We start from the raw sequence: 19,488 nt of genomic DNA on the forward strand, positions 1-19,488 counted from the left end.
CCTGAGGATTACGCCGGGAGAGCTTTGCTCTAATTAATGCGGCGGTGTCTGTCCGTCTTCAAATCTACGTGATAATGAGGTGTGGATTGACCAATCCATTCGCATTTCTTTTTTATAAATTGTAGTTTAGCCAGCCGCCAGGTCGGTATCTTGCGAGCACGCAACTGGCAGCGTTTATCTATGACCGAGGTTTCTCACTACGTTCTTAATACTCGGTCTTGACCACCGGCAATTTAACTTTTGAAGTCTTCCGTAACGGGTATTACTACAGAAAGAACAATGCAAGTAGTACAACATCATTATAGCTGCAAGAGTGTACGGCAGGTACTCTTGCAGATATTTCTTCCCTATGTTGCACATATCAAATGCAATTGCACGTATCAAATACAAGTGACAACAGAATCACTATCGGCATTTATTCGACAACAGCCTCTCAATATGCCAGATATACATTGAAAGAAACATCACTGTGGATGTAATTGTGAGCGGCTTATCTGAACGCTAGTCGATGCTTCTTTCTGAGTGGCTCTCGTAATTGTGTGTAAGAAGGCCTTGAGACTCGCGCATTATCTGCTCAGAAAATACGAAGCGTTTTTTATTAGCACAGACATGCGTAATGAATAGGGGTGAATAATCAGCGTGAATTACTTGGCGAACTTACTTACTTTGACAGCTACTCATGTTCAAGGTGAACAGACAGGTGCTTCTTGAACGTTTGCGACCTTTTGCGACACGTGTGAAAAAGGTCATCAACGCAATCTTCATGACTAATCACGTGAAGAGCAAGAGGGTTGTTCCAAGGCAATAGTGAGCATTATAAGTGATGAATACGGCAAAAGGACATTAAATCGAATCCAAATATAGAACGAATCGGATGCTACACGTAGCGTTTTTATTCATAATGATGCCCGCCTTCTCAGACAGCGGCATTTCAGTCGATGAACAACTGCTTGTCACATATAAATACAAGCTACGCCATATGGGAAACTCAGTTAGTACTCCCACGTGAGCACCATAACAATAATAATTACTGTTGGGGTTTAACATCCCAAAACGACGATATGATTATGATCGAGGGATGCCGTAGTGCCGGGCTCCGGAAATTTTGACCACCTGGGGTTCTTTAACGTGCGCCTAAATCTAAGTACACGGGCCTCAAGCATTTTTGCCTCCGTCGAAAATGCGGCCAGCGCGGCCGTTATTCGATTCCGCGACCTTCGGGTCAGCAGTCGAGCACCATAACCACGAAACCACCATGGCGGGTCCCCGTGAGCACCAACAAGCGCCACAGAACTGTTGTTTCGATACAGAAGAATATGCCACTTATCTTCGAGGTTCTTCCCAACACTTCCGAAAATATTTTCTGTTTACAACATCCTTTATCTTACTTTAATAATAAGTATAGGGGTTTAACGTCCCAAAACCACGATATGATTGTGAGGGACGCCGTAGTGGAGGGCTCCGGATATTTCGACCCCCTGGGGTTCTTTAACGTGCACCTAAATCTAAGTACATGATGCTCAAATATTTTCGTCTCCTATGTGCCTTCAGCGTACAACCTTGAAAAAGCAAGAGTGGCAGCAGACACAATGTGCCCTTTTGGAATCTATGCACAGCTAAGCTTCGTTTCGCAGCGTATATACATGTTCTTGTTCGGCGTGGTGAACGCTTTGTGTTGCATTGTTAGGTTTCGCCTTCGTCCATTGTCGGCAAAGGCTGTGGTGCACCCTTAAGCATCTTTTGCTTAATATGGTTGAGTTCAAAGAAGAAATCTGGTTTTCTATGCCAATTGCTTCGGGTACCTGGCCTCCTCTTGGAAGCTTCTGCCCTGCCGACAGCTGGGCGGGCAGCTGAACGAATATTTGAAGTGAACAAAGTTAATCCGTCGTGTAAAAAGTTGAGCGTGGCATCCCAGTTATCACAATGCTTTACGCCATTTAACCGTTTGAAGCCTTCGAGTGCACATCATATGTAAAGTTTTAGCAAAACCAACTGCTGATACGCTGACGGCTAATAAATATTCTGTTGTACGAGATGTCCGGTATGTCATCGTGATACGCCAGGTTCACTGCGTATGCGTTGTCTCACCGGAGTACGATCAGAGGCATGCAGCTTTACGAGATTTGTCATCACGTGCCACGCTTGGTCGCAGAAATCTATCAGTATCAGTGGAGGTCAATAGCAGGGTGAAGTTTTCATGTGGAGGCAATAGCCTAACTTGTTCTTACAGTACTAAAATTGCAAATCACAATTCGCTGATCGGGGCGGCATTTCTTCATGCTGTTCATCAGCGCTTGTCTTTGCCGGTTATACAGCATGTGCGCCTCTGAATAGCGATCCTTGCCAGGTGAAAGTGCCCATCGCCGTTTCCGGATTCCGGCGAGAAGAAGTGTGCAAGGTTGAACGGACATCCCAGACGTAATGTGCAATAGCACAGTCTCCAACGAGACAGAATGTACATCAGAGCCGGAATGTTCAGCAAGCGCGAGTGTCTCTAATGAGGCGTTCTGTCTTGTTGAATATTATCACTCTTTGGACATTCAGAGCGCCCTCAACGTTGGGTGTCTCGCGGCGCATCACAGTGTTTCACGCGTATACGGCTATCCTGTCATCGAGTTTTCGTTATCCTCCTTTCTTTAGTAGCCTTATCTATTTCTTTCTCTTGTAAATGCGCACTTTAATGCAAGAAAATGCGTGTTATAGTCGGAAACCTATTGCAATATGGGCAGTTAAGTCTTGACAGAAAAGCACGAATCTCCTGGATCCACTAACTGAATCTGCTTTACAAATATATTCCTAATTTTCATTCGTCGGTTCCGTTTCCACAACTGCCCTGGTCGTTATTCCTTGAAGCACGACTCGACCTTCAATTGCGGCCTTGATTGGAGACATCTGCTTGATGTACTCGACCAGGAGCTCGTACTCAACCGGACCTAGGAAAGAGGTATGGATAACACGCCAATTAAAACCCGGACATCATTCAGGCATACAAGAACTCGCGTTGTTAATTACCAAAAACATGCAACACGAAGTGCTCGCAGGGACGGTCAAATGAGCATAAGACACACATATGCAGTATTCTATCATTACTACTTGTAAAACGAAGCCATTTTGTGAGGTTTTCTGTTACCGCCTTCGACCCAGAAGCCCCGTGAGATGAAGAGATGCTTCCTTTGTTGCTTAACAGTGCAAGCTGCCACGTCGCAAGGCCACTGGTACTCACAGTCGTTGTACAGTACTCACGGATTGAAATGTAAAAATTTAGGGCTAAGTAATACACGTGCTTTCGTCTTGAGCGTCTACAGTTCGTGTCATATCGGCATAATTTCGACTCGAACACTTACATAAGAGCGAACATTACCTTCAGCAGCCAGATTTGCAGCGACACGACGCGGTTATCACGAGCAATTGCTCATACGAGTGATTACACTAAAAAAACAAATAAAAAACGGCTGTCGCGTGTCAATCCGCGAGTAATGTACAGACGGGTCGACTCTTAAAGGGAACACTTGCGTTTCGGTTATGTTCGGATTTCGCTCTCGTGCAAAAGCATAGCGGCTTAGATCTGCATAACACTACTGGTGGTTGGCAGCTCCGAACCCTTATGATAGACCAGTAACGTGCACGAACAATCTTTGCGCATCCACTAGCCGTTAGGGGGCCAACAAAATGAAAGTTGCTCATTCGAGTGTTCCCTTTGACAGTGGACCGTACTGTACGTACACAGCGGGAGCATACAAAGACAGACAAAGCAACGAGCGCCCCCTGTCTTGTTCTCTGCTCTGTCTCTATCCGCTCGCGCTCCAAGTACTCGCTATGTTGCACCAAGTAGCCCAAAGAAACTTGCTGTGAGTAGCTGCTAGTATTTTTCCTTTTCCTTGAATGGCTAGTCCTATTATTAATCAGCGATCACGCCAGGCTATCACACATGCCAAGGGACCAATGAGTAACTCGTCACTAGAGGCGTCGACACTGGCGAACGCGACCTGCCCATTGCCACGCCAAAACGTCTCGCACTGCATGCCGTTTACATGCGCTCGCACCAGTTCGCATTGCCACCACCACGTCCAATAGCCACAAGATTGTATAGACGCGACGTCCTGCTCCAGCACCGTTGATTAGTTCAGCAGCCTTTTGTACTCCGGCCGCGGAGCTAAAGGTCAACCATCAAGTGACTGATTTCTTTCGACCGAATCGACCGTTTGCGATTGTCGCTTTTCAATCAACTTTGTCACGTGACCTTTGCGACTCGCCGGTGTAAGTCAACGTCAAAATACAATTACGAACCAGAAGAAAGCGATGAGAAATCGCTAAACAAGGAATGTCGCTGGAGTCAACATTTCAACAAGAGTGGACTTTTCTTCACCAGGAACCCGCCATGGTGGTCTAATGGTTATGGTGCTGGACTGCTGACCCGAAGTATAGCAGCATCGAATCCCGGCCTCGGCGGCCCACATTTTCGATGGAGGCGAAAATGTTTAGGGCCCGTGTGCTTATACTTAGGTGCACGTTAAAGAACCCCAGGTAGTCGAAATTTCCGGAGCCCTCCACTACGGCGTCCCTCAGAATCACATCGTGGTTTTGGGACGTTAAGCCCCCAAAATTATTATTTTCTTCGTCGGGGCCTTACGAACACAAGTCCATTCGTCGAAACTTTGGCTCCAGCGACATTTCTGGTTCACCGTTTCTCACCACTTCAAACCTCTACCTTCGCCGGACTTTCTGTTTTTACTCGAATAGAATTAGAAGAGAGCGGGTCATTGTAACTCGTACAATACTGTTGCCCCGTGGCACTTATTTTTGCGGGGTGATGAAGTCTCGGTGGAATGAAGGTGACGATTTATAGCAAAGCTGTCTCGAGCCGGCGAAAACTCTTTTGGGAGGTGCTGATAAACACGGACGCGGCTTGTAGCACCGACGCCCTTTATTCATGAATCGCGACGTGTGCGCGGCGAAAGAGGACGCACATTACGGCGTTTGCAAGCTATACCTGGCCACAACTTTCTGTGGCAGCACAGCTAAAGCTACGTGGGCGGAGCTTCTGCACATGTGTTACTACGCCAAGTAGTCCGTTCGCGGGCGATTTCGGTTTTGGTGTCGTGAGCGCATAAAACATGTGCGTTTCCACACGAGTATTCATGGCTCATGATGTTATTTGGGAATTTATGCAGATAGTTTATTCACAGATATAGTCGAAATGTACCACATGACTTGATATACTTAAGCATGCAGCACAAATACCTGGAATCGTTGCTGAGCTCTTCTGCAAATCAAATTATATAACGCTAATGTGCTAGCGGTTCAAGTCCACGCGCAAAGCGAGCACCATTTAGTATTGTTTACATTTCTTTTTTGGGAAAGCGATAGAATATTTTGCATTGCGAAGGAACGCAGGAATCAGCTTTATTAAAGCGGTCGGTTTTACTTTTCAAAGAAAAAAGAAAGCCACGGCCCAGCAGTAACTGCGCAATCGGAAACCTTACGCAAAGGTAACAAACCATTTTCTGAATTTTGGTGCACACAGGGTCGACATCGTCGTTTTCCTACATTTGGAGACGCTGTAACTTTCTGGAGACGCTCACGTCATTTTGTCAGGGGACGCGAAGGCATCGAAAGGCAGCAGATATCTTGGCCACGACCAGTCAGGAGCGGGCGTCTCACGTGTGCGATTATACAAACGGGTGAAACGCGTTCCTTACTCCCGTGGTCAAGAATGCTTTTTTTTTTGCAAGTTGAAAATCCCGCTGTCAGTCGCATAATAGACATGAACGCGTCTGTTGCCGAGGAAAAGCGGTGCATGGGTGATTTTGTCGCCGTAAATCGCTCTCATTCAAAACGCCAAAACACCTCCCGCCGTAGACGCCGACGGGCACGGTGTTAGACGCAATCTTCGGTGCGACTGTATCAGTAATAGTAGGCAACCGAAATACCCACCATGTATGCAACGCATTTTATGAAATGGGCCACTTATTTTACATACTGTTTCCAATCGCAGTTTTGCTTTCAAGCGGCTATTCTTGCTGAAGACTTGAAGGTCACCGTCGTCACTGTCAAGGAAGCTATCGCGATGCGAGACCCACTTGCGATGGTGGTATCACTTGCACACTTCTTTCTCGGTGATAGTATGGGCAAACCAACAAAATAATTCACAACGCACCGCTGTCTTCGTTTCATTCTGGTCGATGAACGCAGATCACCTAACGAACACGCGCTTATGCTCACTTGCAAGCTTCTATGTGCACCTGTTGCAGCCGAGCGACGCCATCGTTGTTTAGTGGGGACGGAAAACGTGAAACGGACAACAGAAAACCTGAAAACTCGAAAGAGCGAAAATCGCTAATCCTTTACGCGATTATCATTCTTACTTTCACCGCAAGCAATCTTGAACGTAATACGTATTTCTTTTCTTTTTATGTTTTCTTTTATGCTACGTATTCTACAAAAGCTAGCGTTCGCGGACTACATACAGAAGCGGAGTAAAAAAGTGCGTGGTTTGGTTGCGTAGCCTTCGCTGTGCTGCCACAGAAAGTTGTCGCCAGGTATACGAAGCGCGAAGGTGCTTGCAACACTACGTTGATCTCACCTCCTTCGCTGACACTGGCGCACACGTCAAAGCCATCTCCACCTTTGGCCAAGAAATCGGTCGTGGCGACGCTGTACACGGTGTCATCCCGTACGTCTTCGTATACGGGAACGTGGCATCTGGTACAAAGGATCTCTAGCCGGACAAGCCGTTGGTTGGCCGGTCGTGTCATATCGAATACAACTTTCATACCTGCGTTACATGAGGCACATATAAAGAAGTCGCACGGTTCCATTTGGATTTGGCTAACACGACTCGAAGGCGAAAGCTCTTCTTTTTTCTCTCTCGCCGAATAGTTAGTGACATTTCGGACACTATGCGAGAGCACTGTTTGCCCTCGTTTCCTCAAACAGTTAAATCTGTCACATTTATATTTGGCCATGGAGAGGGCGTTTTTAATCACAACAAAAACAGCAAATTGCGTTTAGAGTAAATGCCCAGTTAGTTAATTATTCCGTCTTTCATTTCCCAAACTGTACACACGACTGAAACTTCGTTCTAGCCTATCGAAATGCTACCAAATCCTATTATTGACGTCGCCGGTATCGAAAGCGTAGTTCTAAAACTCTGAGTACAAAGAACGATACGCTGGACATTAGAGTTTTAACTAATTAGTTTGAAAAACTATCATGTGTCTAGGAAACACGGTGTAAGAATATACTCAGGTGATGACACTCTTCCCCCAACGCATGGGAAACCGGAATCCACGCGCGTCCAGATAATGTTCGGGTTCTTATCAGATGACTTGCAGTTTCATCGGCGCCGTCTTAGAGGGCGCTACGACAAGCGGGGCAGTCGTCTCCATAGCAACACGCATGCTGCTGATAGCGTGCATTTTTCTGTGCCATTTTGCTGGATAATGTGCATCCGCTAAGCGGCGTCGAGGGGCGAAATCGAGAGAGCAACAGGAGAGGGCACGGCGAGCGCGGCGGCGATGACGCAGCACCACCGTGATTCGGTTACTCGCGGGCGCTCTCCGCCTCAAGCCATTAGATGGCGCACCGCTCAACGGACCAATGACCGAACATTTTCTGGCCGCTTAGGCGCGCGCAGTGTCAACACCTGAATATTCTTACACCGTGCTAGGAAATAAACTTATGAATCGTGATATTGTTCATTCTTTTCTTTTTTGAAATTGTTTTCTCTGATGGTAAGCACGTTAGAGAGTGCTCCTCCTCTATATATAATATGTCTTTACTGTATGGTTACTTTTTTACTTTTTTACAGTATTGCTTGCTATTTGCACGTGAATGTCTTTATATTGCAGTAAGAATCTGGTGTCACTAACCTTCATACATAAACTACGCAGGACCTTTCTGAAGAGTCTCCAAGAGCGAAGAGCAAGGTAAATGAGGGGCTACAGCGAACACTATTAGGTGTGCTGCGCTTTTTCTCAACTCGCACGTATTAATATCTAGTGAGCGTCTCCTGAGAAGGCTCTTAAACAGCATTGTCTCTCTTTCTCACCCGACACGTGAAGAAAGGAACCCGCGGGTGAAGAAACGTTGTATGACGCCACCGACAACTCCATCATCCTCTTGAGGCTCTTTCCATTCATAGTGGCAACGACGATTGTCTGGCCGAAAGGTACCGCCGACAAGACATCTCCCATCGTAACGCTCGCTGTAGAGAAAAGAAATCCCAAAAAAGCTCCTTATCGGAAAGGTTTCTTTGTCACATCTGACGCACATCGATCTCATAATAAACTTTTGTGCGCTACACTGTTACTACATGAGGCGTATTGTGTGGTTGAATACAAGGTCCTGCACAGACAATTTTACGAATAAGTAACGCCATTTTAAGCTGCCATAGAAACCATCTAACGTGGTTTTGCACTGCCTCCGGGATCGGCCTACCTTTGACCAAGCGGCGATGTCACGTGATTACGTCATCATGTGACGTCACATTATGTGGCGGCATAGTGACGTCATGGTGTCACCTATTTCAACGACCTGTGACGCCATTATGACGACATATGGTGGCGTCATTGCGTGATGATTTTTGCATGACTCGTGTTGATACCGACGCCGCCACCGACGTTCTGTTTTCGTGTTTGATGAAGCATCTAAGGCTTTCGCCTTAAAATAAAATATCCTGTACGCATTTTATTGGAAGAAATGGGTTCTTTTTTCGTTCGGTAGGCATCCTTGGTCATTGCATAGCGTTCGTCTGTTTAATCAGTGTAAGTGGAATCACGTCAGTTTAGCCTCAGTTAGCTAAAGATGTGACACCGTGCTTGTTTACAGATATCTAAAACTTTCTATTCATCAGAACATTTTGAGAAAACAAGTACATCTCGGAATTTCAGAGGACGTGACGGCCCGCTGCGGTGAACAGAAGTTACTTTAGTGTTTTAGGGACGAAGTTTCCCAGCATCAGTCTACGTGGATCCAGTACAATACACCATCTTGAAGAACCATGCTTAGGCGTATGCTTCATTGTATAACACGAAGATATTTGACGTAAATGAGGGACATATTTCTGACCTCTCACTTCCGCCAAGCGGCCAGTAACATCCGCAGAACACCACCTAAACACAACAAACACTACCTGCTTTCAGAGCTATTGTTTTATCGCCAACGAAGACCGCTCACTTTTGCGCTTTTGTCGCATAATTCCAGATGTCAAGGAGAAATGCCGGAGCTAAAGTCGCACGCGTAGAAAATGAAAAGTATTACACGAGGACAGAACTGCTTGCAACCGATATCACTCTTCATAAGCGCTCGTTACGTTGAACAGACCCTTGCACCTACATACCTTTTATGTATTTTTAAATAAAGTTGCTTCACGTGCAAGCGATGATGGTGGTATGCTACTTTCCCGCCAAGACACTGCCTGTGCGTTCAAGGGCCGGCGAGTTTTTTTCGGGTAGTGGTTGAAAATTCTCAGTTTTTATCGCTTATTTTTCTAAAGCCATGACTCTGTATTAAAGTCATTAGATCAAAATATAGGTAGAAATATATCTGAGTTAATGTTACGACGCTGCGATGTGCTTACGCTAGCTGATAAGTATGAAAGAGTTGCGTCACTGCTGTACGAAGTCACGCATTCTGACTGTAAACTGCGCCACAAATCGCCGATGTATTGCTATGGCTCCTCCGTTTGCAGAGGTATGGCTGTCATAGCAAGGCGCCATTAAAACTCACAGGGTCCCTTATGCATTCAATTAAGACGACTCGAAGTCGAAAACCATCTTCTTTTTCCTCTCAGCCGATGTATTGATGTTGCCCCGCCACCCCTCGAGAGCTTTCGGCATCTAACGTGGTTTTGCACTGCCTCCAAGATCGGAGGCACCTCACCTGGTTTTGCGTTGCCTCCGTGATCGGACCACCTTTGAACAAGCTACGATTTCATGTGATTACGTCATCATGGGATGTTACGCCACAGTGACGTCGTGATGACGTCATCACGTAATGATAATCTTCATTAATTCATTCTCTTTATTTTCCAGAATAAAACGCATCTTTTGCATCGCTCGTCCCCGACGCCGCGGGACGCCGACGCCGACGGTCAAATTTCGCGTTTGTTGAGGCATCTAAGGCTTCAGCCTTAAAACACGTTCAGCTCATGCTCCGTGTACCATTGGCTCACCTGTTCTGGGGATTGGTGCGCGCAGGCTACCGCCGTTCACGATAGCCGCATTCACGTTCGACCACATGTCGCGCGAGCGCGGCTTCCTGTTGGAATAGTAGTGGAAGTACGCGTCGGCTGCCAGGTTGCCCAGGTTGCACTCACGCAGCCGGCACACGTCCTCAGCGTGCTCCAGGGACACTCTCGAGCTGCCCACGCGAACACGCATTGCTTGGTACACCGTCTCGCGGTGCGGCTCGATCACTGTCAGTATGTGAGGGTCTGCGGCCGCGAAAATGTGGGATTGCTCATCAAGCGTGCAAGGCTGTGTCTCAGATTATTGAAAATAAAGAAAACATAGCTCAGTTGTTTTTCTTTTACTGCTGTCGAGAGGACGTAGACACTGTAGGCGAAGAAGTCGGCATCGTGAATACGTAAGCCTATTTACGAGCATTAAAAATGCTGCTCTTGACTGGACCGTTTATGGTTAATACTGGTCAATAAATTGCACTGGTTAATAAACTGGTTAATACTGCACTGCGCTACTTAAAGGCGTCAGGGCTGCGAGAATAAATAATCTCGATTACTCAGTAGAAGGCCTCGGTTTTCGTTAGTCACATTCATATGCCTGGGTTTTGGTACCTTCTGGTATTGACGAATTTATCAGAATCGGATTTCCCGACCAGGACTTGACTCTTCCGTTGTCGTCGAAGGTGACCCTGAGGAAACCGAGGTATTTGCCGAACCAGAATGCTTGGGCGACGAGACCAGTGGTGCCATCTCTCATCTTCACTGTCGTTGGGTAAGGACCAGCGGGCACGTTTTCGGGTGGGTGATCAGTTCCTTGTGCAAGAAAAAAAAAAGAATTTTCATGTTAGGTGATCAGTGTGTAATCCAGCAGTAAAGCGGCAAGAGCTGTTGAAATGAGGAGGCTCGCCCGCGCAATGTTCTGAACTGCGCGAGTATGGTACGAATAGCTGAGTAGGAGATAAAGAATTCCTGAACCCTAAACACTTTGCTTTGTCGTAGTGGAAGTTAAGGAATGGGAAGCCGACGTCCTGTAGTTAACGCCGCAGAGCCTCTCTTTCCCCACATGCGACCCAGAACAAAAAAAAAGTAGAAGACAAGGTTGTCGGTTAATGAATGAGCTTTTAAAATTGTGGCAAGTAGATGAAACCGAGAAAAACAAAAGCGACAGACACATATTTATTATGAACGCAGTTATGCATACCTATACCTATACAAAAAGATTTTTGACACTAAAAAAAACAAACAAACAAGAGACATTCCTGGAATATAAGTTTAGACCATATTAATTAAGAGGTTAATTGCCGAATGTAGACAGCAACCTCAGTCAGTTCTTCATCGTGCTCAGTCATAATTCTTCATCGTGATCAGCCACGTGCAGCATCAGCAAATTGCACGTAATACCTTACAGATGTGTAGCGGATACCTCGCTTATCCGCAGAAAGACGAATAATGGCGTAGTGGGTGCTGTCCTACGTCACAAAAATTTTGATTTATGGCGTAGTCGATACCTTGCGGAAAGCTAAAACTTCAAACACATTTGGCTTTGCCCCAACACCAGCCCCGCCACGGTGGTCTAGTGGTTATGGCGCTCGACTGCTGACCCGAAGGTCGCGGGATCGAATCCCGGCCGCGGCGGCTGCATTTTCGATGGGGGCGAAAATGTTTGAGGCCCGTGTACTTAGATTTAGGTGCACGTTAAAGAACCCCGGGTGGACGAAATTTCCGGAGCCCTCCACTACGGCGTCTCTCATAACCATATCGTGGTTTTGGGACGTTAAACCCCAGATATTATTATTATTGCCCCAACACCAGGCTGCGCTCAGAATTCGCATTAGGCAGTATCGTAATCGTCGGTGAATTTTTTTTTATCGATGCGTTCCTTGATCCCAGTTTCAGAGGACGAAAGGCCGCAGTATGACGTCGAAAGCGCGAATGACATACGCGACAGAGTGGCACGTACCATTGTAGAGGAAGGTATTCGTGTGTCCGCCGATGACCAAGTCCACGTCGGTGATGCTCCGCATCAATTCAATGTCCTGCATGTAGCCTATATGCGTGATCGCTATTACAATTTTCGCGCCCATCTTCTTCAGCACCATCGCTTCCCTCTGTACCGAGTTAGCCACGTCGAGGAATTTAACTGTCCCTGTAAAGTATTACAACAAAACAGAGAAATCCCGGTATGTCCTGCTGGTAGGTCTTGGAGAAAGTTTTCATTGAGCAGAAAAACAGTAAAGCAGCTCTTGAAGAATAAAAAAAAAAAGAAAGAGTCCTTTTACTATTTCTGGAGATTCCTGACCTGCCACATATGTAACTCCCTTTAAAGGTACACATTAACTCTCTTTTTGAGATCAATATATTCTCTTCGGAGAGGAATCCCCAAAAGAGTAAAATGACTTTTTTTTTCTTTCTTAGAGTGAAGGACAATATACGCGGGTAAAAGCCGGCTGGATTTATATTCTTGGTTGTTCCTTTATGCAAGTGGCGTTCGCAAGAGATCCTCGGCACGGCCATTCATTGATTATATCGTCAATCTGCCTTAATAAAAGTCAGGCACCAAGCTTTCTGGAAGTGCTCGATCTTATAAAACATATTTCCGATGATACCGTCACGGCTATTGCGAATTTCGGGATGATACGAATTATAAAAATATTATTCCGCTCCGATGCCCATATTGGAATTTATGTTAAGCGAAGCTTCGGGGAAGCTACATAAATAAGTGCCCAATAAACTGCGCCCAATTTTTATTTTATGTGACATGTATCCTCCTCATGCAATGTTAAACACTGTACCAACCATTACGATAAAATGTCGTGCAACGTAGACGGCCATGCGTGACACCGTTTACAAACTATGCGAAATTGCAAACAACTGTGACATTAGCACACTGTGTATGTTCACGCACAGATGTCACTAAACGAAGGCGATACATGTTAGTCGAGCGAGGCAAAAAACGCTTCACTTCAAAGCAGGTCTCCACTAAAGTGATGTGCAATGGCTTAATTCTCGATGTTACTCTAAAATTATGACAGATTCCAGAGCCGCTGCATTTCTCGCAATCAGGACGCCATAGAAACACGCACAATTGCGGCGTGCATGCCACATCTGCAGAAAATCACCCGGAAGTGTTGTAGGTGTTCGTGCACTGTTAAACATCGTCAGTGTGCACAGACAGCGGGATTTGTTAAACAATACACAAGTTATTTGAGCACAAATCCAAACCGTGAAAGTGACCCAGTCTCTGCTCGGGCAACAAGGGCGATATAAAGGGGTAAACAGACCTTACGTTACTAACACGACTCTTCTTGTATGGCTACTTGCAAGCTTGGCTTGCGCGGATACAACATTGGGTCGTGTGACACTGCAATTGACGCACGTCGCCTAACCTAACCAGTATCAACCGTACGTTCAAAAGAAACAAAATAACAGCCACACGATGCCTATTGACCAAGAACGTTAACCAACAAAGTGTACTAGTCAGCTGCCGGACGCCACGTTATCTCCGTGCATCATGAAAAGTAACATGAGAGTGCAAGCCTCACCTTGGAAAAATTCTGCGAATTTTACTTTCATACATGTCATCGCAGAACGGCCAAATAAAAACACAATAGTCGCCCTTTTCACCGGTGGATTTCGAAAATTAGTCGAATAAAACAAAAAATTGAAGGGAACAAAGCCACAGTTGCTAAAATAGATCTAGAACAATAAAGACACTGAGCAGTATCGCAAACAAAACCAATATAAATAAAATGCGTGCAAAGATCAGCCTTGTGTTGTGCCATTTGACTTTGCAGATTCTTTCATAGTGGTATTTTACGCAATGTAGCATTTTCAGGGTTGCCTGACACATTTCGGCATTGAAGTAGTTCCTGACTTAACCTGCGAACGCGGGCATGCAAACATAAACAATGGACCTAAATCGACAAGTGCTCTTTCGGCCAAATGGTTTGTTAAGTTAGAGCCACCTGCCGGCAGATTCTTAAATAAGTATGTCCTTAACGCCAATGTAAACGCCAGGTGGCGAGACGGCATCACTTTCGTACAGAAACGTTCGCAATATTAGCGATATTAGCGACCGTGAATCACTCCGGCTGTGCAGGTGTGATCAGAGCCCGTATTTCGTAGCCTTGCTCCAAATTATCGGTTATTTTCATATCATACGTTACACCGATAGCCCTATCTCAGCGATAATGGCGGCGCGTTCGCGGCAGAATGCATCTATGAAGGGCGATATATATATATATATATATATATATATATATATATATATATATATATATATATATATATATATATATATATATATATATATATATATATATATATGACATGCAGCAAGACAAACTAGACCAGCTTTTAACGGATAAGTACAAGTGCCAGAAACACCTGTGCTTTGTTTTAACTTTCACCTCAAGGATCGCTCTGCTTATTTAGTCCAGATAATGGTCTATGCATGCTATTTGACATTGCCTTTAAACAGGGCCTCATGGGCATTGGTTTTATAGTGTTGCTTTAGTAAACCCTATCATAACCCCGGTTTTAATGGCTCTTAATATTTTCCAGTCGAGTGCAGTGAAAAGCGCGTCAGCTCTTTTTAATGGTACGCGGCACTGAAGCCGTACAGTTTTTGTCACTGTATAAAAGAAGGAATATGAAATACTGCTATGAAAGCTGTCAAGTTCCCACTAAAAAGAAAAAGAAACATGCATTCAACAGGTAAAGCAAGTTCTATTTATAGCAGTTGGGGGCGTTTATTCCTCATAGCTGTCGTCTTTCGATATGTAGCTTTAGTAAGCTAAGGGGTACCTCTATTCAGCAATAGTGTCAGTTGAGGTGTGAAATAAACAACAGAATATTTGCGTGAGCTAAGAAAAAAGAATAAAAATACAAAGTAGAGATATTGTTGGAAGATTATCGAAAAAATTATTTCAGCGAATAGCCGACGTTCCCAGCCGATGCAGGACACTATGGCTTCTGCCTTTAAAGATTTTTTCCCCCTACACTGTTACTGTAGGCGGCCCAATAAACTTATACGTTACGTGTCATTCCTAAATAAACAGTGAAAACTTCTTGTCATTTTTTTATCGTCTTACATTAGGGCAGTACCTAATGAAAGCTAACAGACAACGAAACTAAGGATTAGTTGTATGTTTTAACTGTTGTATAGTAGTACTAAGTACCTACGGCAAGTTGATTTTTCACCCACTTTAATTCTTTCCATTTGTGTCATAATTACTTACTACTACAGTCAAAATATAAAAGTAATGTGACCTTTACTTCCTTAGCTTCAATGTCTGCTGGCCTCATTAGGTTGCGTTTAACAAAAGAAACGAGCCCTCGATCAATCCGTCCTCTTTCGTACATTACGGCACAGTGGAAATAGACAAAATTGTTAACCCACGTCGGAAGCGCTTGAATAGGATCTACAATTGCACCTTACGCTTTTTTTCCGAGCCACCCACCTGGATTGGAGAGGAACTTAGGTGTCCTGAGTGACGGCGCCGATTATTCCAATCCTGGTATCCTGCATCCTCGCCATGATCGACTTTGGCACGTCGATGTGGCGCAGACTGCTGGAGCGAGAGAAGTCGGTGTTGCAGCTGACTATCTTGAGAGTCGAACGGGAGACCTTCTCGAGGAACGGGGCCAGTCCTTTGGGCCCATTGTCGAACTCATGGTTCCCGAGGCACTGTGGACGTACCAGCACAAATGCGTAGCAACGTTAACCATTTTCAGTTTGTTCGTTTTCAACGCAGTTTGTTCATCTGCAAGCTTACTTCCGCGGATGCCGCGTTGAATGCAAGGGTATACATTGCACGCTGCTAGTCGCTCGTTTGTAATATTCGGAATCCAAATGAAAAGGCACTTGTCGGTTTTGTAGGTTTGTATCTTCACTTCGTTCACGTCCTTTAGCGCCATACCTACCTTCCTGAAGTAATGAACGAACTGGCTCGGTAACAAGTCCTGTCGAAAGGCGTATTCATAACAGAAGTATGGCAAGAAAGAACAACTCGACACGAGTACTGTGCATGAAAGCATCGCCTTGGTATTGTTAACTTCTTATCAGATGCGTCTATTGCGCATTTTATTAGCCAGCTTGTGGGTCTTTGCGCTGCCCAAATGCAACACTGAACGGGAATGTTGCGTTTTCCGTATGACCACGTCAGTTATGCAAGACTTCGCAGATTACGCCTCCCACGAAGATGCACATCGCCCATTTAGATGCGACAATGTCTCCGAAGTCGCTTTGTGGGTGCCGTCATTGCTATAGTACATGCAGCCTTGTCAACTCAAGATACGTCACATGTCGTGGCCTCCAAGATTACCCGCCGACATGTGCCGTCCGAACGTTTCAGAGGCCACGCTCAACTCAGGACACATCTCATATAGTATTAGCGCTACCGAAGGCTGCAAAGGGAGGCGACATGTTCCGCCAATTTCTTTCGTATTGGTTTGGCTATAGACTGAGTAGTACCTTAAACGACTTGTTATTTCTTCAGGCAACGTTCACATTGTTTACACAGTCACTTTGTTATTAGAAAGCAATTGTAGTTTAAACGCACAGAAGCGCAAGTGCGCCTTACTGTTGATAATAAGTTTCTTTTGACATACAGCAAGAGGAAAGTGTAATCATAGTGCCCAAGGTGCCTTTTGGTACCAGTGCTATGCAGACGAATCACTTACCGCGTAGTCGTAGCCCATTTCGACCATCACTTCGGACACAAGTGCCGATTTCAGGACGGTGTACCAAGCTGTTCCTTGGAAGAAGTCGCCGGCGTTCACAAATATTGTGTTCGGATAGGTTTTCTTCAGCTCTTTTACCTAAAAGGAACAATGCGCAGATTACCAACGCAATAGCGTTACAAATGCGTGGCATAATACACATGCAATGTTTAGCATAAAATCGCTTGGATTTCCAACTAAAATGGACCAGCTCGTACTCATTCAGCGAGCAACGTCGGCATAGCTGCGTATGCCTCTAAATCACAATGTAAGCTGCGGCCACATTATTTCAAGCTGCGTTCATGGAAAGCATAGATCGTGAACGTTTCTTAACTCCGTGTTGTATCGTAGACTGAATTTAGAGCAAATAAATTAATCATATTGAGAGGTTTTCCTGGCTAAATGAATTGCTCTCTCACGTCCAAATTTCGCACTGAAGCGGTGTCTAGTGTTGAACTTAATTCGTTATGCATTATCCCACCGCTACTGTGGGAGATTGAACGTGCAATTTTCTGTATCCTAAAAGCTACGCTTGTGCAGTACGGCCGTATGTGCATAGGTCAATATTTTGGTCCGGATTAAGCGTGTTAGCCCTATACAGGGTGCAAATGAACGAGATGCACAGTGATGCACCAAGATGCACAGCCTTCGTGTTTGCAAAAATTTTTGCCGTGAACAAGGTATAAGTCAATTCAGAAGGACATTTTACAGTTTGCTTCTTTACACAGAACGTTGAAGAAATCGTCAATTTTGGCACCACTTTGACGGCAACACGTTGCGCAATATAAACATAGCATGGCATAACAACACTCACTTTGGTGACTATCCTGGCGATGCCGCCGACACACTGTTCCCGGTTTTCGGTGCAGAGCCGCCGTACTTGCTGCTCTCGTCAATGTGCGAGTGCACGTCATTCGTGTGCAACACGGTGAGCGTGAAATCGGCGCACACATGACGAACCCGAGGCGAGAACACCAGGAAGACACAAACCAGGATGCCGAGAAGATGCATAGCTGCCACTCTCTCCGGAGCAATGTCCACGTGGACGGCATCAAGTCGAGTCTTTCTAGGCCGTGCTTTCAGGTCAGGCGACCAACTTCGAAGGCGGCTGAAGGGGCTTGATGGTACACTCCTTGTCACAGTGATTCGATGGCACACAGGTCAAAGTCGAATTTTTCCTGGCTGACTCGACCACCGGTATTGGCTTCCCGATGAATCGTGGTCGCCAGCCTTGTGGGGCAACTGCATGGCGACTACACGGAGATTTTGTAATCTCACGGGAATTCACTTAAGACTTACGGCGAGCCGACGGGAGAATTTCGTTCCATCGTCCCACGAGTGATGATGGTGATGTCTTCAAACAATGGCTCATGCCCACTAGAGGGGATATGGAAGGACTGGAATGACAAAGGCAAAAGTTCGCAAAATTCAGGGCTCTGAGAAATTAACGACTTAAACGAAGAAGAAAATCGAACTGCGACTGAACGATTCAAGGTGAGGAGATATGCCTTTAATAAAACGAAAAGAGCATGCTACAGAAGTATACAAATAATTGAAGAATAACGTTAACAGTGTAGTCGGTAGTGGTCATTAATGAACTTTTATATGACGTCACATGCTCACTTGGGCGCGTGAACCGCTTTGAATCTTTTCAAACCCAGAAGCAGGCCAGAGAGATGCTAAGGAAATCGTAGGGCACTGCTCCTTAAGGAGTGGAAACGCCCGCAAAGCAACAAAAAACGAGGAATTCCTTGCAAGTGCACTTCTTTTGTTTGCGAAGCCCATAAGGCCCTCATGATCCCTTTCCTCGGGGTATCAATAAAGTTCTTTCCCTCTCCCTTTCTCTCTCGCGTTAACGTATGTTATATAGCATGGCGGGAGAGTGAGATAACGACCGGGCGTCAAACAATGCGAAGTGCTTCGCCCTTGCGGCGAAACTGTCTTTTTCTCTCAGTCATCCATCCAACAAGGTATCCGAGACGTGTATTTCTTCCCCATTTTTTCGCACACTTATTCCTTGATGCTAGGTGAATAAACATCAACGTAACATTTGCTGCTTGTGAACCGGAACATTTTTTGAATATCTTATTCCAAGAAATGTTTACTTACGCAGCCATGGCTATGTTTAAAGCAAAGCTACGCTCAAAGCAAACCGAACCGTCTATACAACAGCATGGCTATGGTGGGACATCGCCACTAATGAAGTTCACCATAGAAGGTATAGCAGCACAGTCAAGACAGCGCGTTGAAAGTTGAAACTCCACGTCGACGCCATCAAGCGTTTCTTGCGCGGGCGCCGAACGCGTTGCCTTGATGGTGCCGTTGTGAACGCTACATTTCTCTGCAGGCACTTTTGTTCGAATGAGAAGATACTGGGTCCACAGAGCGACATGCTGTTGAAAGACTTACTGAACTCCTTTTGTTAATACTTCGGAAAGTTAGCGGTCATGCTGCCTTCAGAATAATATTATGACTCAATTGCTTATATTCTGTCACTATCGCAATGAAAACAACGTTCAAGCCATGAACGTCAATGTTTGAATGATGTCTTTAGAAAGTTGTTAAATCATTGAACTAATACG

At 45.4% G+C, this 19,488-nt stretch overlaps 1 protein-coding gene across 1 annotated transcript; it reads right to left on the reverse strand.

The window, feature by feature from the left end:
* Window positions 1–2,769: 2,769 nt before the first annotated feature.
* On the reverse strand, window positions 2,770–17,958 carry LOC125756126 (protein 5NUC-like). Its single transcript, XM_049414323.1, has 9 exons — window positions 17,721–17,958; window positions 16,868–17,005; window positions 15,665–15,872; window positions 12,144–12,329; window positions 10,796–10,996; window positions 10,175–10,435; window positions 8,051–8,206; window positions 6,584–6,775; window positions 2,770–2,933 (listed from the first exon to the last, which is right to left on the reverse strand). The coding sequence occupies exons 2-9, from the start codon at window positions 16,892–16,894 to the stop codon at window positions 2,797–2,799; spliced, it is 1,368 nt and encodes a 455-aa protein (XP_049270280.1). The 5' UTR covers window positions 16,895–17,005; window positions 17,721–17,958; the 3' UTR covers window positions 2,770–2,796.
* Between the last annotated feature and the right edge of the window lie 1,530 nt (window positions 17,959–19,488).

This window comes from Rhipicephalus sanguineus, chromosome 3, assembly GCF_013339695.2.
Source record: "Rhipicephalus sanguineus isolate Rsan-2018 chromosome 3, BIME_Rsan_1.4, whole genome shotgun sequence".
NCBI lineage: Eukaryota > Metazoa > Arthropoda > Arachnida > Ixodida > Ixodidae > Rhipicephalus > Rhipicephalus sanguineus.

Bases quoted from the DNA above. Each gene is read 5' to 3' on its own strand.
- LOC125756126 (XM_049414323.1), bottom strand. From the start codon at position 16,894: ATGGTCGAAATGGGCTACGACTACGCG. The intron at 10,997-12,143 runs GTACGTGCCACT...TTCTTGCACAAG, and splicing joins GAATACCTTCCTCTACAATG to GAACTGATCACCCACCCGAA. The intron at 8,207-10,174 runs GTGAGCCAATGG...TTTTCTCTACAG, and splicing joins CGCACCAATCCCCAGAACAG to CGAGCGTTACGATGGGAGAT.